Source organism: Pseudonaja textilis, chromosome 2 (assembly GCF_049901715.1).
Source record: "Pseudonaja textilis isolate UNSWEBS1 chromosome 2, rPseTex1.2, whole genome shotgun sequence".
NCBI classification, from domain to species: domain Eukaryota; kingdom Metazoa; phylum Chordata; class Lepidosauria; order Squamata; family Elapidae; genus Pseudonaja; species Pseudonaja textilis.
In genome coordinates this window covers 6,983,501-7,011,493 of record NC_141991.1, presented here as the reverse complement: position 1 = coordinate 7,011,493, position 27,993 = coordinate 6,983,501, and the positions used below count along the sequence as shown (strand labels likewise).

The following is a 27,993-nucleotide window of genomic DNA, read 5'->3' as shown; positions in this document are numbered from 1 at the left end:
AAAGCTGCTATCTTTTAACTCCCTAAAATTAGCTCTTTGCAGCCTTACGTTTGGTATTATTCGCTAACATTTTGAAAAGGGTGCTTCTTTAAATAGGTATTCTCTCTCCTTGAGGTCTCTTCTTTAAATATTTATTCCCATCTGGGCGCAGAAAAGGCCGAGCCACGTCAACGCTTTTTTCACGAAGCGGCGTCCGCGGGCGCCCGGTTGAAGGGCCCGAGAAAGGGATTCCCGCCTCGCGGGGGAAGGGGGGAGAAAAGACGGAAAGGGGCGGCGCTCACGAAGCTCCGCCTCTGGGGAGGAGGGGCCAGCAAAAGAGGGCGGGGTTCCCACCTGCTCCTACAGTAAAGAAGCGGAGCGGGGCTCGCGATGGCACCGACGGGCTTCTCCCCGGAGGAGCTGACGCGGAGGCTCGCCGAAGCGGAAGCGCTGCTGGCGGCGCACGTGTCGGAACCGATCCGGGCCAGCTGGGGCTGGGCGGGGAACCCGGGAGAGCCGCCGGATCTGGAGCGGGGCTTTCGCGCGGAGCTCAAGCAAGCCCGGCGAGGCCGGGAGGCTCTGCTAGCCGGGGACGCGGTCCTCTCCCAAGCCGAGCAGGAGCGGCTTCAGGGCTTGCTGAGGCTGGAGGTGGCTCTTCTGCGCGGCATCCAAGCGCTGGGCAAAGGCGCGGATCCGGCGGCGGGGCTGCGAGAGGCGCTGCTGAACGTGGCGGCGGGGCTGGAGGAGGAGGAGGAAGGATCCGCTTTGCCCGGGGACGCCGCGGTCGCCCTGCAGCTCGCCCTGGAGGCGCTGCTGGAGAAGCGGCCGCGGGAAGCGCTCTGGGCGCTGGAGTGGATGCTGCGGGAGGAAAGGCGAGGCCGGCCGGGGTGGCGGGTGCGAAGCCTGATCCAAGCCCTGCGGGAGGGAGGCTGGGCCGAGCGAGGAGACGAGCTGCCCCTGCGGGAGCTGCGTCCGATGCTGGAGAAGGCGCTGCGCCTGGTGTGCAAGGAGCGGAGCTGGCCGGTTGCTGCGCATCTGGAGGAAGCTCCCGAGGGGACCTTGCCAAAAATCCCCCAGGAGGAGGCGGCACAGCTTCATCGGGAGCCTCTTGAATCAGGAAAGACTGCCCAGGTAGCCCTTTCCCCCTCCCGCCACTTACGACCCAGGTTTCTGTCGTTAAGTGAAGCGTTTGTTGAGTGAGTTTTGGTTAAGTGCACAATGTGTGTGGAGAGAGTTTTGTCCCATTGTACTACACCTTTCTGGCCCTCCCTTGGGAAGCGAATCATTGCACAGGTAGTCCTCAGCTCATGAGCCCAATATTCATGTCATTAAATGAGTCATTCCTGAAGGGAGTTTGCCCCCCTTAACAACACTTCTTGCCATGGTGGTTAAGTGAATCCCCACGGTTGATAAGTTGGTAACACGCTTGTTAAGTGGAGAGTCATTCCAACCCGTTGACGTTGCTTGTCGGGGTTTGCAAAAGGTGATCGATCATACATGACTCAGTCAGGCTGCAACGGTCGGTGGTATGCATGAACTGGTTGGTGAGCCATCTGAATTTTGATCACATGATCCTGGGGGAAAGGCTGCAAAGGTCCTAACTCTGTAAAACAGTTGGTCACATTTTTCACTGCTGTCCTGGGTGGCCTTCTAAAACTTCAGCAACCGGTTCTCTTCCTGATTGCTGGGTGGGCGTAGCTATGGTCGACGTGGCCTAGTCGGTCTCCTGCACCATGGCAGGGGGACATTTTTGCCCTCCTCAGGCTCCAGAGGCTTTCCTCAAGCCTCCGGGCTTCAGAGGCTCTCCGAAGGCTAGAAATGAGCCCCATTTTCTGAACTTCCAGAACTTCTGGGAGGCCCGTTTTTCGCTCTCCCCGAGCCTCTGCGCAGGCCCTGCACTTACCTGGCATCCAAAATAGGCCACATGGAGACTCCTGGGAGGGGTGGGGTAGGGTGAGAGGGGTGCGGTGAAAGGGTGGGATTTACAGGTTCCCCAAACTAGGCAGAACCTTGGCTAGTGGTTGCCAACCAGTGGGCCTAGTGGTGGTCTGCGAGAAAATTTTGGTGGTCCGCAGAGAAATGTCACCCCCCAAAGCAATTAATCCAGGCTGTGGGGGACACACAAGGCTGTGCTGCCCACATGGCCCGCGGGAACACACATGGCCCGCACCCTCACCCTCACCCTAACTCTAACCCGAAACCACACCCTCACCCTAACCTTAACCTTAACCTTAACCTTAACCCTAACCCGCACCCTCACCCTAACCCTAAACCACACCCCACCCGCACACTCACCCTCACCCTAACCCTAACCCTCACCCTTACTTTAACCCTAACCCGCACCCTAACTCTAAACCACACCCACACCCTAACCCTAACGCTAACCCTCACCCTGACCCTTACTTTAACCCGCACCCTCACCCTAACCCTAAACCACACCCACACCCTCACCCTAACCCTCACCCTTACTTTAACCCTAACCCTAACCCTCACCCTAAACCACACCCTCACCCTAACGCTAACCCTAACCTCACCCTCACCTTAACCCTAACCCTAAACGTAACCCTAGCCCTAACCCTAACCCGAACCCTAACCTTAACCCTCACCCTAATCCTAACCCTAACCCTAAACCAAACCCTCACCCTCACGCTCACCCTAACCCTAACACAACCCTTGCATTGAGAACAGCACAGGGTAGTGAGGGTAGAGGGAGGGGGGGGGAAACTTGCCTGGCCACAGGGTTGCTTCTTCCATTTCTTTCTTCTGCTTTTGGCTGCACGCAAGGAAAGCAGCAAAAGTCTTTCTCTCTCCCGAACTCCGCCAGAAATGAGTTTTTGGGACCCTGCAAGACATCCTGTTCCAAGAGGCTGCACCGGCGAAGACTCATTTCTGGCAGAACTTGGGGGGAGAGAAAGGAAGACTTCTGCTGCTTTCCTTGCATGAAACCTGAGAACGGAGCTCAAAAGCAGGCTAGGAATGTGGCTGCCTTGGTAGGGGTGTGTGAGGGAGGGAGAGAGAGAGAGAGAGAAATAGAAAGAAAATCACCAGCCCTGGAGGTTAGATCGGATCTCTCTTCCCCCTGCTCCCTCTGAGAACGGAGTCAAAAGCAGGCTAGGAATGTGGCTGCCTTGGAGGAGGTGTGGGTGTATGAGGGATCTCTCTCTCTCTCTCTCTCTCTGTGTGTGTGTGTGTGTGTGAGAGAGAGAGAGAGAGAGAAGAGAGGTTAGATCAGATCTCTATCTCCCTCCCACCAACATCACCAAGCCACGTCAGTCAAAATTCACATTAGTGGTCCGCGGGATTTAAAATAATGAGTTTGGTGGTCCCTGAGGTTCAAAAGGTTGGCGACCCCTGAGCTGGAGGATTGCCTGAACCCGTGTGAACCTGTAGCAGCCCGCCCCTGGTGCCGTCGTAACTTTGAACCGTCACTAAACGAACTCTTGTCAGTCAACAACTACCTGTATCCACCGACTTCTCTTTTTCCCTCATCCAAAGGAGCAGGCAGAGACGGACCTCCCCTTTATGAATGATGCTCCATGGAGGAACGTGAAGGGTTTTCGGGATGCCCTGCGGAAAACGACCGGGAGGAAGATGGGTGCTCCGCCATCCAGCTTGTGGGACCAGGGACCCCGGAAGATGTGCAGCCATCTCCACCAGCTTTGCCGCCAGTGGTTGCAGCCGGAAAAACACACCAAGGGGCAGATGTTGGACCTGGTGATCCTGGAGCAGTTCCTGGCTCTCCTGCCCCCAGAGATGGAGAACTGGGTGCGGGAGTGTGGAGCAGAGACCAGCTCCCAGGCGGTGGCCTTGGCCGAAGGGTTTCTCCTGAGCCAGGCGGAGGAAGAGAAGGAGCAGGGAGAGGCGCAGGTGAGAGACCCGAAAGGGATCTCAAGGAATAACCATTTGTTTCAATTTTTACAGGGGTCCTTAACAGTGTTGTGAAGATACTTAGGAGATGTTGAACTCTCAGTCAAACAGAATAGAGCTGGAAGGGACCTTGGAGGTCTTCTAGTCCAACCCCCTGCTGAAGCAGGAAATCCTATACCATTTCAGAAAAGTGACTGTCCAGTCTCTTCTTAAAACCTCCAGTGTTGAAGCACCCACAGTTTCTGGTGAAAAGCTGTTCCGCTGGTTAATTGTCCTCACTGTTAGGAAGTTTCTTTCCTTAATTCCAGGTTGCTTCTCTCCTCGATTAGTTTCCATCCATTGTTTCTTGTCCTGCCTTCAGGTGCTTTGGTAAATTAGTTGACCCCCTTCTCTTTGTATTTGACCTCTCAAATACTGCTATCATGTCCCCTCTAGTCCTTCTTTTCTCTAGACTAGACAAACCCTTATTATATTGACAGTTTCCTAGTATGACTTGATTGCTTATTTGTACTCTATGACTATTGTGTTGTACCTTATGATTCTTCACGAATATATTTTTTCTTTTTATGTATGCCAGACATGATATTCTTCCGATTAAAATCGGAATTCCGATTTTTGGGGGAATCGCCCCCCCCCTTTCCACCCCCCTTCTTCTCCTCCTTCCCCTCCCCTTGGAGACCCCGAGTCAGGAGTTGCTACCACTAGCGCAGCTCCAGTCCCGCGTTGCCTCAGGAAGGGAAAGGCAAAAAGGAAGAGTCGCGGCGGTGCTTTGCAACGGCAGCAGCGGCTCCCGGTTTTGCCTTTCCCTTCCTGAGGCAACGCGGGACTGGAGCCGTGCGGAGCCGCGCCGGCGATAGCAACTCCTGACAGCCCCAGCCGGATACCTGAGCAGAGCCCGGGCGGTGGCGAGCGGAGGCCGCTGAGCAGCAGGAAAAGGGAGCCGGGCAGCCGCAGACCAGCCTCTGTGCAACACGCCACCGCCCGGTCCTGGTGAGGGAAAGCAGCGGGCGCTCCCCGGGCAGCAGCCTTGGCCCCACCACCAGGGAAACGGCTGCCCAGCTCCGGAGCTGATCCACACCTGACCGGCTGGAAAGGAAGGGTGTGTAGCGTTGGTGTTGTGTGTGCGATTTCTTGGCACGCGGCAGGGGGTCTCATTTGGCCGGCCCCGATTTTTTTTTCAGAGGGGAATATCATGCCTGGTATGCTGAGAGCATTTGCACCAAGACAAATTCTATCTATCTATCTATCTATCTATCTATCTATCTATCTATCTATCTATCTATCCAAACTTTGCAATCGTTTTTCATATGCTTTAGTCTCCAGGCCTTTAATCGTCTTAATTGCTCTTCTTTGCACTTTTTCCATAGGCTCAGCATCTTTTTTGTAATGTGGTGACCAAAATTGGATGCCGTATTCCAGATGTGGCCTTATTAAGGCTTTATAAAGCGGCACTAATACTTTTTATGTTGATTCTATGCCTCCATTTATACAACCAAGGATTGTATTAGTTTTTTTGGCTGCAGCCATAGACCGCTGGCTCATATTTTTGAGCTGGCAGTAAGAATATGCTTCTTTTCATAAATTCTTTTTAAATAGACTTTTATTGCGTTTTCCACCAGTACAACTCAAATCATAATCATGTTTTCAACAGCATTTTGACATCTACAAATGTTATCTTACAAGTCTTAATACATTTAATACACCTATCAATAACTATTATCTTTGTCAATAATTAATTCTATCTTATATTCCTATATATTTTACATATTTACAAATCACTGTTTTAAGGTCTCTTACAGTTAATCTTCACTTCTTATTTCTTATATTTGTTTGCTATCCATTTATACCATTTGTGCCAGATTGAATAATACCAGGAATCTTCTTTCTGTTTCATTTTTAACGTGAGCATGTTCATTTCAGCACATTCTATTTTTGTTGGACTAATTCCTCACTGGGGGTGTTGGGGATTTTCCACATTTGTGCGAAAGTTATCCTGGCCGCTATTAAGATATGTAAAATTATCTTGCAATCGTTTTTTCATATGCTTTAGTCTCCAGGCCTTTAACCACCCTAGTTGCTCTTCTTTGAACTTTTTCCAAAGGCTCAGCATCTTCTTTGTAATGTGGTAGCCAAAACCGGAAGCCGTATTCCAGATGTGGCCTTACTAAGGCTTTATAAAGCGGTACTTATAATTCATGTGATTTTGATTCTGTGCCTTCATTTATACAACCGAGGATTGTATTAGGTTTTTTGGCTGCTGCCACACACCGCTGGCTCATATTTTTGAGCTGGCTGTAAGAATACGCTTCTTTTTCATAAATTCTCTTATTTGTACTTTTTATTTTTATTTTGCTTTTCCTGGTCTATAGTTCCAAGGACTAAACTTGAAGTCCATCTCTGAGAATCGGGAGGAAAGAAAGGATTGGCCAGGTTATTCCGGGGACCTGTTCTTCCGTGGGAACTTCCATGAAGATCCAAGTCAGGGTACCTTCTCAGGTGAGAGAAGATTCCTTGGAAAGAAGGCATTTTTTTCTCCTGATTCTCTGGGCCCTGTTTTGTGTAATACTAGCCCATATCTTAATAACTATGTTTCTACAAATTCTGCTTATGTCGCTTTTACCTCACAGGGAATGGAAAATCTGCATTCATAGGTTCTTCTGTGTCTAGAGAAGTTGAAGAGCCAGTTGAACCCCGGACTCAGGTAGGGGGAGAAATGTCAGTTAAGATACAAATATCAGTTGGAGGTCTCTTTCAATGGACTCTACGTATGATATTGAGCTCAGGGTCATCTGAATGTTGATGGTACCCCAAAAATCAAAGTCTTTTATGAGCTGCCCCTGCACTCTTCCGAAGGTGCTGGGATTGAGAAGGTTCCACCAGTGCATTCTGCTGCAACTGTCCAGATTAGAAGCGGTGACAGACTTAGCTGTGAGAAAAGATGTCTATGGAGATTCTTAGTCATCCAGGTTGTCCCAGAGGTGCTTTTTCAAGAGGCAAGTGGACTTTCTGGAAGTGTTGCAAGAAATCAATGGCCTTTTTCTTGGAAGTGTTGGTAGAATCTTTTTTTTTTCAGAGTCTCATACGTAGCTGTGTCCTTTAGAAGATGGTTCACCTGTCCTAGCCTTCGTTAGGGGACACAGTGGCTCAGTGGCTAAAACACTGAGCTTGTCGATCAGAAAGGTTGGCAGCTTGGCGGTTCGAATCCCTAGCACCGTGTAACGGAGTGAGCTCCCGTTACTTGTCCCAGCTTCTGCCAACCTAGCAGTTCGAAAGCATGTAAAAAAATGCAAGTAGAAAAATAGGGACCACTTTGGTGGGAAGGTAACAGCATTTTGTGCGCCTTCGGCGTTTAGTCATGCCGGCCACATGACCATGGAGACGTCTTTGGACAGCGCTGGCTCTTCGGCTTTGTAATGGAGATGAGCACCGCCCCCTAGAGCTGGAAGCAACTAGCACATATGTGCGAGGGGAACCCTTATCTTTACCTTTAGGCTTTGTAGTCATCTATGTTCAGGATGACTGCATTTCCTTTATCAGCTGGCAGGAGGGTGATGTTTGGTTCTCTTCCTAGAGATGTTACTGCTTTCCTTTCTTGAATTGTGAGATTGGAAGCAGGTGTTTTGCCACTGGCGAGGGTTGCATCTACCCTCACCCGTAATTGTTCTGCTTCTGGTTCTGCTAGTTTATTGTTCCTGATGGCTGACTCTGTGGCTGTGAGGAGATCTACAATTGGTAGCTGTTCTGGTGTTACTGAAAAATTCAATCCTTTGGCCAAAGTGTTATTTTCTGTTTGGGTAAGCTCTTTTGTCAGACAGTTTTGTCCCTCATCATCTGGGTTGTTTTTTCTGTTTTGCATGTTTTTACCTGTCTAAGCGGTAGGGTAAAAAAAATTGCCTTTTTGTTGTTCTTTGTTCTTGTTGTGTTGTGTGAGTTGTGCCTTCTTTATAAATTCTATGACCAGAAAGTCCAGTTGCCTCTTGAAAAAACACCTTTGGGACGTTGAGGTAAGGCAGTGATGGCTAATCTTTCCGTCCACACGTGCCATCACCCATAAGGCAATGCACTTGGGCCTCCCCATGCCCCCTGTGCATGCACGCACGACCCCCCTGCATGCGCTGTGCATCTCTATGCATGCGTGTGCAAACCTGTTCACGTGCCACATGTCTCTGTGCATGCGCATGGAAACCCCCCATGCGCATCGCATTACTCTGCATGCAAGCACATCTGCATGCCCCCCCCCGCACATGCACGGCAGTTACCTGATGATCAGCTGGTGGTGGGCAGCGTGTGCACCTGCATAGTGGATCTGCTCTGGGGCAACGGCTTGTATGCTGGCGGAGATGGCTCTACGTGCCACTTCTGGCATGCGTGCCATAGGTTTGCCATCATGTAGGTAAGTTATTTCATTTGACTTTACAGAAGGACACTGAAATTCTTGCGTTAGAGAAGTCCTCAAGTTAAGACTGTAATAGAGTCTGCCCATTGTAGCCATAACAATTGTAAAACAAGTCAGGCATGTAACCACACTGGTGGCGCGATGTTTTCTTTTTAAGCCAATGCACAGTTTTTAAATGAATGTGGAGGTCTTAAGGGTGGACCCATTGTTCGCTGTGAGTGTGGTTTTGCCAAAAACGGAAATAGTAGGTAGTCCTCAACTTACAATCACAATTGAGCCCAAATGTTTATGGCCGTGATGGCGAACCTGTGGCACGCAGAGCCATTTGTGGTGGCACGTGAGCTGCAGGCAAACTTACTGCGCATGTGCGTGCCTCACAGCCGATTTTGGCTGGATTTTTCGGGCTCCCAAAGGCTTGAGGAAGGCTTCTGCAGGCTTCTGCATGCTTTGCAGGCTGAAAACTAGCCCTGTTTTGTCACTTCCTGTATTTTCGGAAAAACCGGAAGTGATGAAATGGGGCTAGTTTTGGGCCAGCAAAGCTTGCAGAAGCCTGCAGAAGCCTTCCTCAAGCCTTTGGGAGGCTGAAAAGGCCTCAAACAGGCTGAAAGTCAGCTATGAGACGCAGTGCAGGTAAGGGGGCGGTGGGGGTGGATTGCACGTGCATGCATAGGGGACGTGTGGGGGGGGTGCACATTGCCTTCTGGGTGTTGACATGCGAGCGTGCGAGTGCGCGCACAATTTTTGGCACAGGAGCCCTAAAAGGTTAGCCATCACTGATTATGGAGTTTCTCAGTCATCCAGACCTCGGTTGTCCCAAAGGTGCTTTTTCAAGAGGCAACTGGACTTTCTAGTTTTTCTTTGAAGACGTTTTAGTTCTCATCCAAGAAGTTTCTTCAGCTCTGACTGGATTGTGGGGAAACAGAGGCATTTATATTCCTTGCAGACAGCCGGTCAGTTGCATTCTTTTACAGCAGGAGTGTCAAACTCCTGTCATGTGACGTAACATGAATTTTTCCCTCCTTCGCTAAACTAGGGGTGGGCGTGGCCAGTGCGTGGCTCTCAGGCCACGAATTTGACACTCATGTTTTAAAGAGTTGTTGAGGCCACTGGAGGTTTATCTGCGTCGTCAGGGTCACAAATGGGTGTGGAGCCTTCTTGGAACTGTTGAAAGGATTGTGTTGTAAACTGGAGATAAATGATGTCATATCCAGGGGTTCCGGAGAGCCCCTAAGATTCTGTGCAGTTCTGAGAATCCCCAAATCCCACTCCTGGCTGGCTTGCCCACTCCATCCCTCCCAGAAGTCCCGATGTGGCCTGTTTTGGATGCAGGTAAGTGCAGTGCATGGGTGTAGGCTCAGAGTGGGCAAAAAACTGGCCTTCCGGAAGCTTCCAGAGAGCCTCTGGAGCCCAAGGAGACTGTTTTCGTCCTTCTGGAGGCTCAAGAAAAGCCTCCGGAGCCTCGGGGAGGGTGAAAATGCACCCCCCCCCGGCGGTGCAGAAGGATGAGTAGGCCACGCCCACCATAGCCACCCCCACTCAGCAACCGGGCAGAGAATCTTTGGCTAAAATTTTTGAAGCCCATCCCTGTTCAAGTAGTTGGTTGTAAGTCAAAGCCTACCCATAAATTTCTCCAGATCTGGATGATTGTGAACGGAAGCCTGACTGAAACAGATCTACAGAATCCATTTCCCCAGATAATTTGCTGCTTCTACCGATGTTACTTCAGTCAAATACTGTGAGCTCTGTCAGTTTTTTTTTTCACATCAGATTTTTTTTTTAACCCCGCAGAAGATTCCTGTTTAACCCACTGCAAATCTTTGCTTTGGGATTCTTGAACCGAAGGGGAGAATTTGCAAATGCAATTGGTTTGCTCATAGTGGTGTGCTGTTTTCTTTTTTCTTTTGGCAGGTTCTTGTCTCTCTAAAGGAGGTGGCTGTGTGTTTCTCCGAGGATGAATGGTCTTGGCTAGATCCTGTTCAGAAAGACCTGTACAGAGATGTCATGCTGGAGAACTCCAGAAATGTGGCCTTTTTGGGTAAGGTCGCCTGTCCTGTCTTTTGATGCTTGGAAGAATTTTTTTACGGATAGATAGAGCCATAAAAAACTTTCTTTTTAAAGTTAACAAACAACCTCACATTGATTTAATGGCACTATATGTAAATGTTGTTTATTACACCGACTGCTGCAAATCCCTCCTTGTTTGGACCTTAAACTCCAGGTAGACTTTGATGACAATTGAGCCTAAAACTTCCATTTCTAAGCAAGTCTGTTATTAAATGAATTTTGCCTCATTTTATGACCTTTCTTGCCACAGTTGCTAAGTGAATCACTGCAGTTAAGTTAGTAAAGCTGGTTGTTAAGTGAACCTGGCTTCCCCATTGACTTTTCTTGTCAGAAAGTCACAAAAGGGGATCCCGTGACCCTCAGACATTGCATCCGTCATAAATACATGCGATCACAGGGATGCTGTAATAGTTGTGTGAAAAACAGTCACAAGTCAGCATCAAGGATGTAGCTGTAGCGGTGATTGACAGTATTAAGTATTTGGGGGTGCAGATAACTAACAATCTGAGCTGGTCTCTCCAGACATCATACTTAGTGAAGCGTGCAAACCAGCGTCTGCATTTCCTGCGTCGGATGAGGAGAGCACGTCTTTCTCCTTTTGTCCTGACCACTTTTTACAGAGGCACAACTGAGAGCATTTTAACACACTGTTTAGTTTGGTGGCAGCAGTGCCTCAGATAGAAAGTTCATACAGAGAGTAGTGAGGACAGTCGAGAAAATTATAGGAAACTCGCTTCCCATTATTCAGGATACTGCTTATAAGCGCTTTGTGCTTAGAGCATCGTTAGAGACCCCACACACCTACTTTATGGTCTGTTTCTGTTGCTCCCCTCTGGGAGGAGGTTTCCATGTATTTCTAGCAGGACTACCAGATTCCATAACAGCTTTGTTCCCTATGCCATCCCGTTTGGTAAACTCACAAGATTTGTTCTCACCATAAACATGTACTGTATTTTTCACGCTATAAGGTGCACCAGACCATACGACGCACCTAGTTTTAGAGGAGGCAAACAAGAAAAAAGGTTTTTGTCCTTCCGAGCATCCTGTTTTTGGCCTGCAGACAGTTTCTGGGGAGGGCGGGGAGGCCAAAAACGGGATGCGCAGAGGTTTCAGGAGGCCAAAAACAGTCTCATATTCGCTCTATAAGACGCACAGACATTTCTACCCATTTTGGGGGAGGGCGAGAAGTGTGTCTGAAAAATACGGTATACATCCAAACCAGATTATAGTTTCTCTGTGTAATATATATGGGTATATGCATAATTTTGTATTTGTTTGTTTATCTTGTCATATGTAGTATAATATTGGAGGTGGTGACCCTTTAAGAACTGTATGCAATGAAATTTCATTTTTAATGTATGCCAATTAGTGTACATTCAAAGTGACAAAGTTATTCTGTTCTATTCTATTCTATTCTATTCTATTCTACTCTACTGTACTCTACTCTACTCTACTCTATTCTATTCTATTCATCACTTTTCAGTGCTGTTGTAACTTCAGATGGTCACTAAACAAATGGTTGTAAGTTGAGGACTGCCGGTTAATAGGTGCTTCAGGTCACACAACAAATTAGACCATTTAGCATATAGCTGCTTGTTCCCGTTCTCCCCCTTTTCCACCTCTACAATAAATACTATAAGCTTCTTTACCAATTCCTTATTTCCTTAAATGGAACTCCATCTGTGAGTAGAATTCCATAAGTAAAACACATTTATTGAATACAACGGAGCAGATGTGCCCCTTTATTTCAACAAATAGATTAAGAAGCTCATAAAATAGAAGTGGGCCACTTTCATGCTGTGTAGTTTTAAAGGTAATCCTCGACTTAGTTCATTTACTGACCAAAGTTACAATGGCACTGAAAAATGTGATTTATGACCCTTTTTCACACTGTCCCAGAGCATCCTCATGGTCATGTGATTTATATCTTCATGGTCATGTATTTGACAACAGACTCAAATTTATTTATTTTTTTGCAGTTTTTTAGTTTTACTATAAGAGCAAAATTTTCAATATCCATATGAGCAGCGTGTTGTCTGGTTATAATTACTTTGAGCAATCTTCATCCTGTTGGTAATAATATTCTTCAGTAATAGTCCTGTAATAATGCTTTCTTATCATAAAATTAATACATATTAATTTTATTTAATTAATACTAATCAAAGTTAATAACAATGTACAGCAATCAGCCCTCATAACGATAATCAGAGTTGGAAGGGACCTTGTAGGTCATCTAGTAATAAATAAATAATAGATAAATAATAAAACTAATCCTTCTCTTGTGGTTTTAAAGGCTCTAACTTCTGTGTCTATTGTTTATCCTTAAATAAAACGAATCCCATATTTCAAAATATTCAGTGTCTTCCTTCTCCTGAATTTCAAGCGTTAATCTATTCATTTCTGCACATTCTAATATCTTTTTTTATTATCTTCTCTTCTGTAGGGATCTCCTCACCCTTCCAATATTGGGCAAATACAATTCTGGCCGCTGTTAACACATGTAATATTAAGTACATATTCCCTTTATCATATTTTTCTGGTATGATGCCCAACAAGAATATTTCTGGTTTAAAATGTATATGTTCCTTTATCATTATTTCTATCCAAGTATGTATTTTTGTCAAATATATTTTTGCCTTTGGGCACGTCCACCACATATGGTAGTACGAGCCTGGAATCTGGCTACACTTCCAACATTCAGTGGACATATCTTTGAACATTTTAGCTAATCTAGCTGGTGGGAAGTGCCATCTATAAAACATTTTATGTAAGCTTTCTTTATATGCAGTAGACATTATTAATTTATAGTTTCTATCCCACAATTTTTGCCATTTATCCAATTCTATAGAGCAGTGGTGGCGAACCTATGCCACTCATGCCAGAAGTGGCACACAGAGTCCGCTCTGTGGGCACGTATCACCGCACCAAGCTGCTTTCTGGCCGACAGCAGACTTCCCATTTACAAAATGGGGGAACAACAATGGACCGCTTGACTGCCATCAACGATCATCTGGACCACATGGCCTGGGCTTAGCAGCTTCTGGACCTCGGCCGCTGCTCCTGGACCTCGGCCGCTGCTCCCAGACTTTGCCCGCTTGCCTGCCATCACCAATCGGGTCCAGCTGTTCCTGCCATCGCCTATCAAGCCCAGCTGCTCCTGCCATCGCTGATCGGGCCCAGCTGCTCCCGGACTTTGCCCGCTTTGCTGTCGTGGATCGCCCAGACCACGTGGCCCAGGCCCAGCTGCTTCCAGATCTCCCCTGCTGCTCCCGGACTTCGCCCACTGCTCCCAGACCTCAACCGCTTGCCTGCCATCACCGATCGGGCCCAGCTGCTCCTGCCGTCACCGATCAGGCCCAGCTGCTCCCGGACCTCGCCTGCTTGCCTACCGTCGCCGAAGTTGCTGTGAGTACAGGGACTGTGTGACTCCCTCCCCCTCGCTTACTTGCTGTTGCTGCTCGCCCAGACCACACTCGGGCTGGCAGAGGTGCGTGGAAACTCTGGAGCCGCTCGAGATCTTCGGGACGATCCATCCAAGGCTTTGCTCCCTGGGGAGGGCTGTGTGAGAGCCAAGCCCAAAAAGCAGCCGAGCCTCACCATCCTCCCATTGCCAACATGTCTTCCTGGCCCATGTATTTTTGCACAAGGCTTCCTGCCGTGCCTTGCTCTGGCTGCTTTTCTGAGCGATGCTCCTGCACCGAGAAACCTTCCCTTACCCTCCTTCTCCCTGCATGTGTCGCTAACCCTGCCTTGTTGCTTATACCTCCACTTCATCTTATTTATGCAAATTCCCAATAAGTAGGTCCAACGCATGTACAGTGGAAGTGAATCAAAGGTAGAAAATGCACTCAGATGCCTTTTTCAGAGCAGGCCAAAAGCTGGTGGTCAGTGGAACATTGCCCCCTTGGGCTGGTTGTCAGCAAATTCAAAAGGAATCCCAGCTGAGAATCACTGCCATAGATTGTTGATTCAGGGAATATTCATTTTGTTAGTGTCAGCTACAGATAACTTTTTGCAGGTAATCAGAGTTGGAAGGGACCTTGTAGGTCATCTAGTCCAACCCCCCGCCCAAGCGGGAGACCCTGCACCATTTCTGACAAATGGCAGTCCAATCTCTTCTTGAAAGTCTCAACTGATGGCGCTCCCACAACTTCCGAGGGCAAGCTGTTCCATTGATTGATTGTTCTCACTGTCAGAAAGTTTCTCCTTGTTTCCAGGTTAAATCTCTCCTTGGTCAATTTCCATCCATTATTCCTTGTCTGGCCTACAGGCACTTTAGAAAATAGTTTGACCCCTTCCTCTCTGTGGCAGCCCCTCAAATATTGGAAGACTGCTTTCATGTCTCCCCTGGTCCTTCTCTTTACTAGACTAGCCAAGCCCAGTTCCTGCAACCGTTTGTTGTATGTGTTAGCCTCCAGTCCCCTAATCATCCTGGTTGCTCTTCTCTGTACTATTTCTAGAGTCTCAACATCTTTTTTATAATGTGGTGACCAAAACTGGATGCAGTACTCTAGATGTGGTCTAAGGCTTTGTAGAGTGGTATTAGTACTTCCCTTGATCTTGACTGAATCCCTCTGGTAATACAATTTAGGATTGCATTAGCTTTTTGGCGGCTGCTGCACACTGCTTGCTCATATTTAGCTGGTTGTCCACTAAGACTCCAAGATCCCTCTCACAGTTACTGCTATTGAGCCTGGTTTCACCCAGTCTATATGTGTACTTTTGGTTTTTCTTGCCCAAGTGTAGGACTTTACTTTTCTCTACATTGAATTTCATTTTGTTAGATATGGCCCAATGTTCTAGTCTATCAAGATCTATCTGGCTCTTGAGCCTATCTTCTTGAGTGTTAGCTATTCCTGCCAGCTTAGTATCTGCAAATTTGGTAAGTTCCCCTTCTGTTCCCTCATCTAAGTCGTTAATGAAGATATTCAGGAGTACTGGGCATAAGACGGAACCTTGTGGCACCCCACTGCTTATTTCCCTCCATGTAGACTTAGACCCAGTAAGGACTACTCGTTGAGTACGGCTTGCCAGCCAGTTGCGAATCCATCTAGTGGTGGTGCTATCTATTCCACTTTTTTCTAGCTTACTAAGAAGTAGGTTGTAGTGTACTTTATCGAATGCCTTGCTGAAATATAAATATCTTATGTCCACAGTATTTTTCTGGTCTACTAATTTAGTCACTCTGTTGAAGAATGAAATAAGATTGGTTTGGCATGATCTGTTTTTAACAAACCCATGCTGACTGCTAGGTATTACTTTACTAACTAATAGTGTTAACTATTTTTAGTACAGGGATAGATTTGTATTGGATGCTTCATTTTTTAAATTTTTTTTTTGTGTTTTTGTAGACTCCAAGTCTTGAACACCCAAAAGTGAGTGCAGCAAAAAAGGCAAGAACAGATAGTGGAAGATCATTCCGAGAGGCCTGGACAGAGTCATTTGGAATGATTGAACACAATGGGAAAGCATTATGTACTTTGTGTAATGAAAGTGTTGTATGTCGCACATCAAGTGTCAGACGGCACTTTAACACCAAACACAAAAATGTTGCTGAACTTGCTGCAACTGAAAGAAAAGAGTTTCTTGAAGAGAAATGGAGGAAATATCATTCCCAGTCTCTTAGTGTTTCCAACTATCTTTCTAGAACAAATCATCTGACAGCTGCCAGTTTTCAAATTTCACTGTGCATAGCAAAACATGGTAAGCCCCTCTCAGATGGAGATACTATCAAAACGGCCATGTTGTCTGAGTGTAGTTCTCTTTTTCATGATTTCCCAAACAGGAATAAAATTATTCAACACATCTCTGAGATGCCACTGAGCAGAAATACTGTTAAAGATCGAGTCCAGCGCATGGCAAGTGATGTTAGTCAGCAGCTAACCAGTGACTTAAAAAAGGCAGCCTGTTATTCCATGTGCTTGGATGAAAGCACAGATATAAATAATCATGCAAGGCTAGCCATTATTTTGCGTTATGCTGTTGGTGACATCATCAGAGAAGAGCTGGTGAAACTGGTGTCTTTGTCCGAAGGAACACAAGGGATAGATATCTACAATGCTGTGATGGAGGCTTTTTTGTCACAAGACATAAGACCAGAAAAAGTGGTTTCAATTAGTAGTGATGGGTCACCTTCTATGGTGGGGGCAACCTCTGGTTTTACACAGTTCTTTGTTAAAGAAATAAAACATCAAGTCGTTCAGTTCCATTGTATTATACATCAAGAAGCTCTTTGTGCCAGGGAAAGCAGCAAAAAATTTGATGATGTCCTCAAAGATGTCACAAAAATGGTGAATTACATCATGGCTCGTGCACTGAATTTTGAACAGTTTAAAGCACTTCTTGAGGAGGTCCAGGCGCAGTATAATTGTTTACTTATGTACAGTAACGTCCGATGGCTGAGCAGAGGACGAGTCCTGGAGAGATTTGTAGCCTGCTTGGATGAAATTAGGCTGTTTATGAATGATAAAGGGCAGAAATATCCACAGCTCACTGATATGGCCTGGCTTACCAACCTCATGTTTTTTACAGATTTTACAGCACACTTCAATGTACTGTACAAACAACTACAAGGTGTAGGAAAAACAGCAGAAATGACATTTTGTGATATTAAAACATTTGAGAGAAAACTGCAGGTTTTTGAAAGAGACCTTAAAAGTGGGCAGCTGAAATATTTTCCAAATCTAAAAATGCATTTAGAAAATGCTTCAACATTTGCAGACAATCCTACAAGCCATCAGAAAATCTACAAGGAATTTTCTAGCATTGTAGCAGCTGCAAAGGTGAACTTTAATAACAGATTTTTACAGTTCCGTAAGATGGAGACAACCCTATATTTTCTTACTTCTCCAGATAAAGCCAAATTTGAAGAACTTGATCTTTCCTGCTTACGCTGGTTAGATTTAGAAAATCTGGAAATGGAGCTATTGGAATTTCAAGAAAACTCCATGTGGAAAAATAAATTCTGTGACCTGCGTGAAACCCTTGAGAAGATGGAAAGGATGACAAAGGACAGCATAGTTAATTCTGACACAGTTAATTGTGAAAATGAAATCCTTAAAGTGTGGAATTCTCTGCCAAATAATTTTAAGTCAATGAAAGTACTTGGGATTGCTTTCCTTACATTGTTTGGATCATCTTATGCCTGTGAGCAGGTGTTTTTAGCTTTGAATTATGTCAAACCTGACAGCAGAAGCAAACTAACAGATGACCTGAGTGCTGCATATGTTGCTCTCAAACTTACAAAGTATGAGCCAAGGTTAGAAAAATTATTAGCATGCATACAACAGCAAAAGTCACATTAATCAAAAGCATGCCAAATGCAAATGTACCTTTCAATAAAAAGTTTTTTGTATCATTGAAAGTTCTGTGACCGTGTTTTTTTAAAGACAAAAGATGTTAATCTTATGAGTTGTTTTTTCTAAACTAAAACCTCAACAATCAGGTTAAATTGCCATGTTGGCACTTTGCGATAAATAAGTGGGTTTTGGGTTGCAGTTTGGGCACCAGGTCTCTAAAAGATTCACCATCAATGCTATAGAGTAACCAAAATTTTTAGCCCACACAATCATTTTTTCCTTTACTTGCTCTTCTTCCATTCTAATACTCAGCAAATAGGTATAATTTTTAAAAATTAATTTCTCTTCATTTCCTGTTAGGATCTGGTCCAATTCTGTTGGGTCTTTATAAAAAACATATATTTTAGCATCTTTTTAAAATATCTTAATTGTATTTGTAAATTTTTTTTTTATTTTATTTGATTTGTCAATTGTTTACAAGATAATAAGTATAAGTGTATACATAGTTATGAATACATGAAATGGGTACATATAAGAAAAATAAAAGAAAAATAAAAGAAACAATAGGACAGGGACGGTAGGCACGTTGGTGCGCTTATGCACGCCCCCTAGAGACCTCTTAGGAAAGGGGTGAGATCAATAGTAGACAGTCTAAGGTTAAAGTTTTTGGGGTTTGGAGAAGAAACTACAGAGTCGGGTAGAGTATTCCAGACATAGATCACTCTGTTGCTGAAGTCGTATTTCCTGCAATCAAGCTTGGTGCGATTAACCTTGAGTTTGTATCTGTTGTGTGCTCTTGTGTTATTATGGTTGAAGCTGAAGTATTCATTGACAGGTAGGACATTGCAATGTATGATTTTATATACCATGCTTAAATCAGACCGAAGACGGCGTAATTCAAGGTTTTCTAGTTCTAGAATTTCAAGTCTGGTGGCATAAGGTATTCTACAACGAGTAGAGGAGTGGAGAACTCTTCTTGTGCAGCCACCATGCTAAATCTATCCCTTCTCTATTCAATTCCTGTTTGTTTTTCAGTTCCCCTTTCTCATTCAAGATACCTTTATCTATATATATAAAAGCAAAATACCACTCACACATCATCACAAAATCTCCAGAACTGTAAAGCCTACAAACTTGAAATTTGGCATATATGTTCGTCTTGGCTTCTAGGTGCTCACTAAGAAATGATTTTTCGAAATGACCATCAGAGCATTAGTACTTTGTATGTTTGATACTACTCCCCCTCCCCACCTGAAAAGAAATCTGCTCCAAATGCAAAACAGGAGGAGAGGAGTTTGTTTCAGTTTCACAGCACCAAGCAGCTTTAGTACAGAACAGTTGAGCTAAGCCACGCCGAAGCTCCTTGCTGTCTCCTTGCTCACACAGCAGATACTGTTTCAGTTTCTAAACAGCCCTGAACTCTACACACCGACAGGATGCTAGCCAGATGAATACCGATGGACGAATAGGAAGAGGCACAATTTTTTTCTTCCTTATTTTTCTCCCCCAAAAACTTGCCTGATCACATTGTTTCCCAGTGAAGCACAAGTATACCCTGCTAGTATCTTATAATTTTTCCCATATCAATCAAGTTTGGATGTATCAATGCATCTATCATGGAGGCAGGTGTTTTCAAATAGTGTTTTCCTTAATTTGTGCCCATACCAAGAACAAAGCTTTTCTAATACAATGTCCTTGGAAATATTTGTGTATTAAATATAAAGCACCATGGGGTGGTATATAAATCTAAGTGCTGTGCATCTATGGAGATTCTCAGTCATCCTGGTCATGATTGTCCAAAAAGATGCTTTTTTTCAAGAAGCAAACGGACTTCCTTGTTTTTGTCTGAAGATGTTTGACTTCTCATCCAAGAAGCTTGAACATAATGGGACTTACTCCCAAGCAAACACAGAATTGTCCTGTATGTTATTAACAGACTAGCTCTTATACCCATGCTTCCCTACGAAACTATGTGATCGGGCTTAGTGTTTGGGGAGGAAAATAAGGGGAAAAAATGTGTCCCTGCCTACAAGCATCCATCGGTATTCATCTGGCTAGTATCCTGTTAGTGTGTTGAGACAGTTGAGTGCTGTTTGGAAACGGAAACAATATTTGCTGTGAGCAAGGAGACAGAAAGGAGCCTGGGCACGCCTTAGCTCAACTGTTCTGTACTAAAGCTGCTTGGTGCTGTGAAACTGAAACCGAAATTCGTCTCTGCTTGTGTTTTGCATTTGGAACAGGTTTCTTTTCAGGTGGGGAGGGGGAATAGAACTCCTTAGCATCAGAGTGTGTTAATAATAATAATAATATACGAAATACTAATGCTCTGATGGGTCATTTCAAAAAATCCTTTCTTAGTGAGCCCCTGGTAGCCAAGAGGAACATAGGTGCCAAATTTCAAGTTTGTAGGCTTTATGGTTCTGGAGATTTTATGATGATGCATGAGGGGTATTTTGCTTTTATATAGAGAGATTAACGGAGTTGTAAAGGACCTTGTAGGTCATTTAGTGCAAACCGCCCCCCCCTCCCCCGCCCAAGCAGGAGAAGTGAAGAGCTGCTTCAGGTCTGAAGTGCTATGAGTTGCCTATGTTCAGCAAGCGGCGTCCGTGGGCGCCCGGTTGAAGGACGTATAAAAGTGAATCCCCCTTCGCGGAGTCAGGGAAAAGGCGCGGGCGGCGAAGCCCCGCCTCTGGGGAGGAGGGTCCTCTGAGGGAGGGCGGGGCCAGCAGTTGCCATCAAGCTGCGGACATCCCATCGAAGGGGTTGGACGGCGGTACGGGAGGGGGGCGCAGGGGTCGGGGTCAGACGGGCGATGGCGGCGCCGGACATCTCCCCGGAGCAGCTGGCGCGCAGGCTGGCTGAAGCCGAGACGCTGCTGGCGGCGCGCGTCTCCGAGCCGGTCCAGGCCCGCTGGCGCTGGGCGGTGAAGCTGGACGAGCCGCCGGACCTGGAGCGCTTCTGCGCGCAGCTGAGCCAAGCCCGGCGTGGCCGGGAGGCTCTGCTAGCCCGGGACGCGGCGCTATCGGAAGCTGAGCAGGAGCGACTACAGGGACTGCTGCGGCTGGAGATGGCTCTCTTGCGCGGCATCCAAGCGCTGGCCGAGGACGCGGGGCCGGCCCCGGCTACGACGGGAAGGAGGCGCGGGAGGAAGCCCGGCGGGGCGTCGCTGCGGGCGGCTCTGCTGGGACTGGCGGCGGAGCTGGAGGCAGAGGAGGGACCGGGCCTGCCCGGGGATGCCGCGCTCGCTCTGCAGCTCGCCCTGGAGGCGCTACTGGAAAAGCGGCCTCGGGAGGCTGTCCGAGCGCTGCAGCGGGAAGAAGGGCGCGCCCGGCCGAAGCTGCTGCTGGCTCTGATCCAGGCCCTGCAGGAGGAAGGCTGGGCCGAGCGAGGGGACGAGCTGCCCCTGCAGGAGCTGCGCCCGCTGCTGGAGAAAGCGTTGGGCCTGGTGTGCAAGGAGCGGAGTTGGCCGGCTGGTGACCTGAAAAAGCCTCTTTGGATAGGCCCGCTGGAGGAGGAGGAGGAGGATGCTCAGAATGGGACCTTGCCAGAAGTCTCTTTGGAGGGGTCAGGACTGGGGCGCAGGTCCCCCCAAGAGTTGCCCGTAGAGAGCTCCCCAAAAGACCCTCACCAGGATCATCTTGCGCCAGGAAAGATTGTGCCCGCTGACCTAAAGCCTCACCTTCCAAACGAGGCTGCATGCGGACTTCAGATGGAGATGGATGCTCCCTTTTTGAAGGATGCTCCCGGGAGGAAAACGGAAGACCTTCTGAATGTTCTCTGGGAAACAACCAGCAGGAAGATGGGCGTGCTGCCATCCAGCTTGTGGGACCAGGGCCCCCGGAAAGCGTGCAGCCACCTCCACCAGCTTTGCCGCCAGTGGCTTCAGCCCGAAAAGAACACAAAGGGGCAGATGCTGGATCTAGTGATCCTGGAGCAATTCCTGGCTATTCTGCCCTCAGAGATGGAGAGCTGGATCCGGGAGTGTGGAGCAGAGACCACTTCTCAGGCGGTGGCCCTGGCTGAAGCTTTCCTCCTGAGCCAGAGGGAGGAAAAGAAGGAAAAGGTAGAAGTTCAGGTGAGATACCTTCAGCTGGTAAGCTTAAAGGGGGACTCAAAGAATAACCGTAGGTTAGGATTCTTAACAGTTTTACCTAATAATGTTTTGAAGATGCTAAGGAAAGATGTTTACGGCAAATTGTTCCATTGAGCAGACTGCGAGAATCTGCTTTTACTTTCTTCCGTAAATTCTGTTAATTGCACTTCTTTGCTTCTCCAGGCACTTCATTTCCAGAGGCCTGACTTGAAGTCCATCTCTGTGAACGCCGAGGAAAGGAGGGATTTTCCAGATCCTTCCCGGGAGTTGGTCTTCAGTGGGATCTTCCACAAAGATCAAAGTCAAGACACCTTCTACGGTAAGAGAGCATTCTTTGGGGAGAAAGCTGTTGTACTTGGATCTCCTTTGCATCCCTTTGTTAGTAATGATGTTTCTTAAAATTCTGCTTTTGACATTTTTACTCACAGAGAATGGAAAGTCCGCATTCATAGGTTCTTCTCCTTTTTCTGATGGGGTTGAAAAAACAGTTGAACCTCTAACTCAGGTATTGTTTATTTTATTTTTACTTACTGGATTTGTGTGCTGCCCAGTTCATCTAGGGGTAGGAGAAGAAATGTCAGGGAAGATAGGTTACAGATAATCCTCAACTTACGATCACAATTGAGCCCAAAATTTATGTTGCTTAGTGAAATATTTGGTAAGTGAGGTGGCCTCATTTTATGACTTTTTTCCTCACAGCTAAGTGAATCATTACATTTGTTAAGTTAGTAACATGGTTGTTCAGTGAATCTGCATTCCCCATTGAGTTTGCTTGTCAGAAAGTCGCAAAAGCTGATCACATGACCCAGAGCCTCTGCAATCGTCATAAATATGAACCAGTTGCCAAGCAGCTGAATTTTGATCATGTGACTATGGGGATGCAGCAACAATCATAAGTGTGATAAACCGTCATAAGTCCGTTTTTTTTCAGTGCCATTATAACTTTGAATGGTCACTAAATGAACTGTTGTAAGTTGAGGACAACTTGTATTATGCGGTCTCTTGTTATAGGCTCTGTATATAATACTGTATATTGTTTATAGCAATATAAAATGGGGGCTCAGCTTCAGTAATGCTTAACTCTCCTCTCAAAATTGCTTTTGACTCTGACAAGTCAAAATTGGATTGAGTGTCATCCAAATATTGAATGGACTTCACAAATCTGATCTTTCAATGAGCCCTCTGTACACTCTTGGGAAAGTGTGTGTATATGAGGGAGCAGGACTGATCCCTCAAGAGACCCCTCAGTCCATTGGCTAACATGTTAAGAAGATCCCAGCAATGCATGGTTCTGCAACTGGCTGGCAAGACGCAAACCGGTGATATGTCTATCTATGAATTGATCTAGAAAGATACTTTGGTTCATTCACTGAAGGGCCATAAAAGTTGTGCAAGCATGGTTTATTTGATTCGGTGACCATTTCCAACCAATGCTTCTGAGAGACCAATAAATAACACTATTTAATTGTAGCTTGCGCTATTTTAATGGTTAAAATTGAACCAGATGGCTTATACAAAGGGAGACAGGTGTTCCCTAAATATCTGGGACCTTTGGTATAAAGTGCTTTATAGGTTACAATAATTCAATTCAAATTTATTACCCCCACCCACCCCAGATAAAGCAGTTCTGAATCATACCAAGAACCAGTTCTGCATTTTGAACCAGTTAAAGCTTCCAGATAGTCTTGAAGAGCAGCCTCAAGAAAAGTGCATGAGTGACTGAAGATCCTCCCAGTCTAGGAAAGGATGCAAATAGCATACAAAGTTTTTACAAAGTCCTTTCTGGTCATGGAGGAAGTCACCTCAGGTTGTGCACCAATCTTGAAAAGAGATGTGCTACCTTATCCAAGATCAGACATGAAATATCTCCAGATCTGAGTGGCTATGGACCTAAGCAGATCTAATCTGTTTCCTCAGATAATGTGCTCTGTCCACAACTGTTACTACATTGGTCAAATGCTGTGAACCCTGCTTTTTTTTTTTACATCAAGTTTTTAACCCTGCAGAGCATGTCCCAAAGGTACCTGGACAAAAGGTGACTGGACTTTGATTTTTTTTCTTTCCTTGAAGATGTTTCACTTCTCATCCAAGAAAGTTCTTCAGCTCAGTTATTCACCCAACTTCTTGGATGAGAAGCCAAATGTCTTGGGGAGGGGTGGGGGAGTCCAGTTGACTTTTGAAAAAAAGCACCTTTGGGGACAACCATGACTGAGAATCTCCATAGATATCCTGCAGAGTATGCCTATTTAACCTATTGCAAGTTTTGGGGGATTCTAGAAACCAAAGACAGAATTTATGACATTTGGGGGGAGGATGTAAGTTAATAACTGCATCTATGGGAGTATGTGCCTGGTTTTTAAGTCAATTGCAATGATCCTAAATGTCATTGTTTGTTATGGATGCGGTTTTGTCGAAAACTGAAATAAGTACTGGTTTGGGGTGAAACCATTATAAATCATGGTCACATGTCTGCTGGATGTGCTGCAAATGGCAGTAAATGCAGCCATGCTGCTCTGGGCCTGAAGTATGGTCATGTAACCATGTGGTGGTGGAGGCGTGAGCATTGGAACTTTAAATGCGGGTCATAGGTCCCCTTTTTCAAATAGGTTGAAATATCTCCAGATCTGGATGATTACAAACTGAAGCTTAAAGACTCCTCAGATAATCTGCTTCATCCAAAAATCTTATTTCAGTCAAATGCTGTGAACAAGACAGCTTTTTTCACATCAGATTTTTACCCCTGCAGAAGATGTCTGTTTAACCCACTGCAAATCTTTTTGCTTTGGGATTCTCGAATCAAATGGAGAGAATTTCGAAAATAAAATTTGGATGCTCATAGGGATATATGCCTGTTTGCAGGTTCTTGTCTCTTTAGCGGAGGTGGCTGTGTGTTTCTCTGAGGAGGAATGGTCTCAGCTAGATCCTGTTCAGAAAGACCTGCACAGAGAAGTCATGCTGGAGAACTCCAGAAATGTGGCCTTTTTGGGTAAGGCCCCCTGCCCTGCCCTGCCCTCAGATGCTTAGAAGAAATACTTTGTGAATAAATAGAGCCAGCTATGTTTTCTCTTTTAAAGGTTCATAAAATGATCTTACCTGGCTAGGAAAAGGAGGGGTGCTGTCATTTTACAGTTAAAAAATTCATTTAATGACACTAGATGTAACTGTTGTTACTATGTTGACTCCTATTTCTGTACCCCAAATTCCTCCCTCTTTTCACTATATACTTGTTCTTTTCCCAGTTAATAGCAAGAATTTCAAGATAAGCAAAAAATAAGATGTAGTTAGTACAACTCCTTGCTCCCATCCTCCCACTTCTCCATCTCTGCAATAAATATTACAAGCTTCTTCTCCCTGATTCCTCACTTTCTTAAATTGAATTCCAGCTGTGAGTAGAATTCCCTAAATAAAATTCATTTATTGAGTAAAATGTTTAACAGTATAAACGTGCTTTTTTATTTAAATAAGTGGATTTTGTGACAGTTTAAGAAACTTATAAATAAGTATTCTATTATTATATTGTACAGTTTTCTTCATATTATTGTTATAACAAGCTGTCACTCAAAGTCCAACTTTTGTAAGGCTTTGATCAGAGTATTTAATGTTAGTCAGCAGAACACCTTTCAAAACAGTGGAGAGAATCCTTGGCAGATTTTCACTAGGAAATTTACACTTACCTTCTATGCTATGAATTATTAGTTTGTTTCCTCTACCTTGCCTCAATTTTCATTCATTCTTTTTCTCTTAAGGAAATAATGTTCAAGAGAACAAGGAAATCTTCCAAACATTCAGGGATGAAGAGAGAAGAAAGGAGTTTTCATGCTCAATGGAAACAACAGAAAACGAAAGAAATCTGTCAAACAGGAGTAAAAGGAGCTTAACTTTCCCATCCATTGAAGTTCAAGGAGATCAGAAAGGTAATCCAATTGTGGAAAATGTGGAAACATTTGAAGAGAGCTTAGATCTATATGAACATTACACAATTCACATTAAAGAAGAGGATCTAGGCGAAGAGGTTGAAAAAAGCTACGATTGGACTTCTAGCATTTCTTTATGTGGAGAAGCCAAAATGAGAAATAAAACATATAAAAGTACAGAGAATGGAAAGTATTTGAGTGGGAGCAGTTCTCTTATTCCTAGTGAAAGGACTGACTCAGGGGAAAAACCGTATAAATGTGTGGAATGTGGAAAGAGTTTCAGCCAGCGTGGTAATCTCAATTCCCATAAAAAAATCCACACAGAAGAGAAACCTTATAAATGTGACGAGTGTGGAAAGAGCTTTACTCAGAAAGTCAATCTTAATTCCCATAAAATGATTCACACAGGGGAGAAACCATATAAGTGTGAAGAGTGTGGAAAGAGCTTTACCCAAAATATTCAATTGACTTCACATCAGAGAATCCATACAGGGGAAAAGCCATATACATGCATGGAGTGTGGGAAAAGCTTCAGGTGGAGCACTCAGCTGACTTCCCATCAAAGGATCCACACAGGAGAGAGACCATATAAATGCATGGAATGTGGGAAGACTTTCAGTGAGAGCAGTTCTCTTACTTTCCACAAGAGGATCCACACAGGGGAGAAACCATATAACTGCATGGAATGTGGAAAGAGCTTCAGCATGAGCAGTTCACTTACCTACCATAAAAGGATCCACACTGGGGAAAAGCCGTATAAGTGCTTGGAGTGTGGAAAGAGCTTTACGCAGAACATTCAACTTACTTCTCATAAAATGATCCATACAGGGGAGAAGCCATACAAATGCACTGAGTGTGGCAAAAGCTTCAACACAACCAGCAACCTTGCTTGTCACAAAAGAATCCACACTGGAGAGAAACCATACAAATGTACGGAGTGTGGAAAGAGTTTTACTCAAAATATTCAACTCACTTCCCATGTAAGGATTCACACAGGGGAGAAACCATATGAATGTAAAGAGTGTGGAAAGAGCTTTACTCAAAAGATTCAACTTACCTCTCATAAAAGGATCCACACGGGGGAGAAACCATATAAGTGCAGGAAATGTGGAAAGAGCTTCCGTAATAATGGGTCCCTTACTCTTCATGAAAGGATCCACACTGGAGAGAAACCGTATACATGCATGGAGTGTGGAAAGAGCTTCAGCCGGGGCAGTCATTTTGCTTCCCATAAAACAATCCACACAGGAGAAAGGCCACACAAATGCCTCGAGTGTGGAAAAAGTTTCCGTGAAAACACTTCTCTTACTATTCATAAAAGAATCCACACTGGGGAGAAGCCATATAAGTGCTTGGAATGTGGAAAGAGGTTCCGTGAGAATGGGTCATTTACATCCCATAAAAGAATCCATACAGGGGAGAGGCCATATAAATGCATGGAGTGTGGAAAGAGCTTTACGACGAGCAGTAATCTTACATCCCATATGAGGATCCATTTAGGTATGAATGTGTATTTTTAGATTATATATATATAATTATATTTACTTGACTCCTGAGTACATAATGTATACTCCTGAAAAAGTACTTCCCTCACTGTGAAACCCTGATTGAAAACTCTGGGTGTCCAAAAGGTATGGTCAAAAAAGTACAATCACAACTGCTTGTTTTTTTTGTAAGTCGCACATGAAATGCACATAAAGGCAGAGCTTGTATCACTCAGTTATGGGTGCCCTGTTTTTTAAACTTTTGTCATTTTACAGTCCAGCCATGTGGCACATCAATAAGAGAAAATCCTTTTTTCAGAAATTTGGAGTTGAAAATGCTTGGAATGTCCAGCTTTGCTTCAAAAACCAGTAGAACCACCATTTTGTTCATTGTTGGATAAATTTGAAATTGTGTGCTATTTCAATTCATTGAAATGGTGTGCTCATACAATTAATCTCATATATTGTATCTTTGTAGTTTGTGTCTTATATTTCTAATGAGTTTTTTCTTTTTGTTCCAAGTAAGAGATATGCAGGAGAATGAGAACAAAAAGAAGGCAAGCGTGTTGACATAGCAAATAATGAAACATGAAATGAGAGAAGAGAGATTTGGAAATCACAGTGAATCAAAATAAAGAAAATGGAAATAAGGGATACCTTTCAAAGAACATTGACAGAGATTCTTCATGTCTGAAGATATGGCCCAGATATTGCTACTGATCTGATAAGATCACAGAAGAACAAGAAAAGAACTGCCTTTTGCTGTTATTTTTGGGCAGAACAAAAATCAAAGAGAAATTAGACTCAGCGTGGAACTGAAGCTAGAGAAAACTAGAATGAACAGATAGTACGGAACAATTTTAGTCAACAATTTATTTTTTATTTTTTGTCCCAAGAA

General features: G+C 45.0%; 1 protein-coding gene across 1 annotated transcript; it reads left to right on the top strand.

Annotated features, from left to right (window-relative positions):
* Nucleotides 1-359: 359 nt before the first annotated feature.
* LOC113451801 (uncharacterized) lies at nt 360-27,736 on the top strand. The gene is made up of 13 exons (XM_087923052.1): nt 360-1,110; nt 3,475-3,846; nt 6,216-6,342; nt 6,474-6,547; nt 10,151-10,277; nt 13,155-13,711; nt 15,658-17,606; nt 20,320-21,679; nt 21,881-22,016; nt 22,126-22,202; nt 24,557-24,683; nt 25,444-27,111; nt 27,618-27,736. The coding sequence occupies exons 1-13, from the start codon at nt 370-372 to the stop codon at nt 27,668-27,670; spliced, it is 7,368 nt and encodes a 2,455-aa protein (XP_087779178.1). The 5' UTR covers nt 360-369; the 3' UTR covers nt 27,671-27,736.
* The last annotated feature ends 257 nt before the right edge of the window (nt 27,737-27,993 follow it).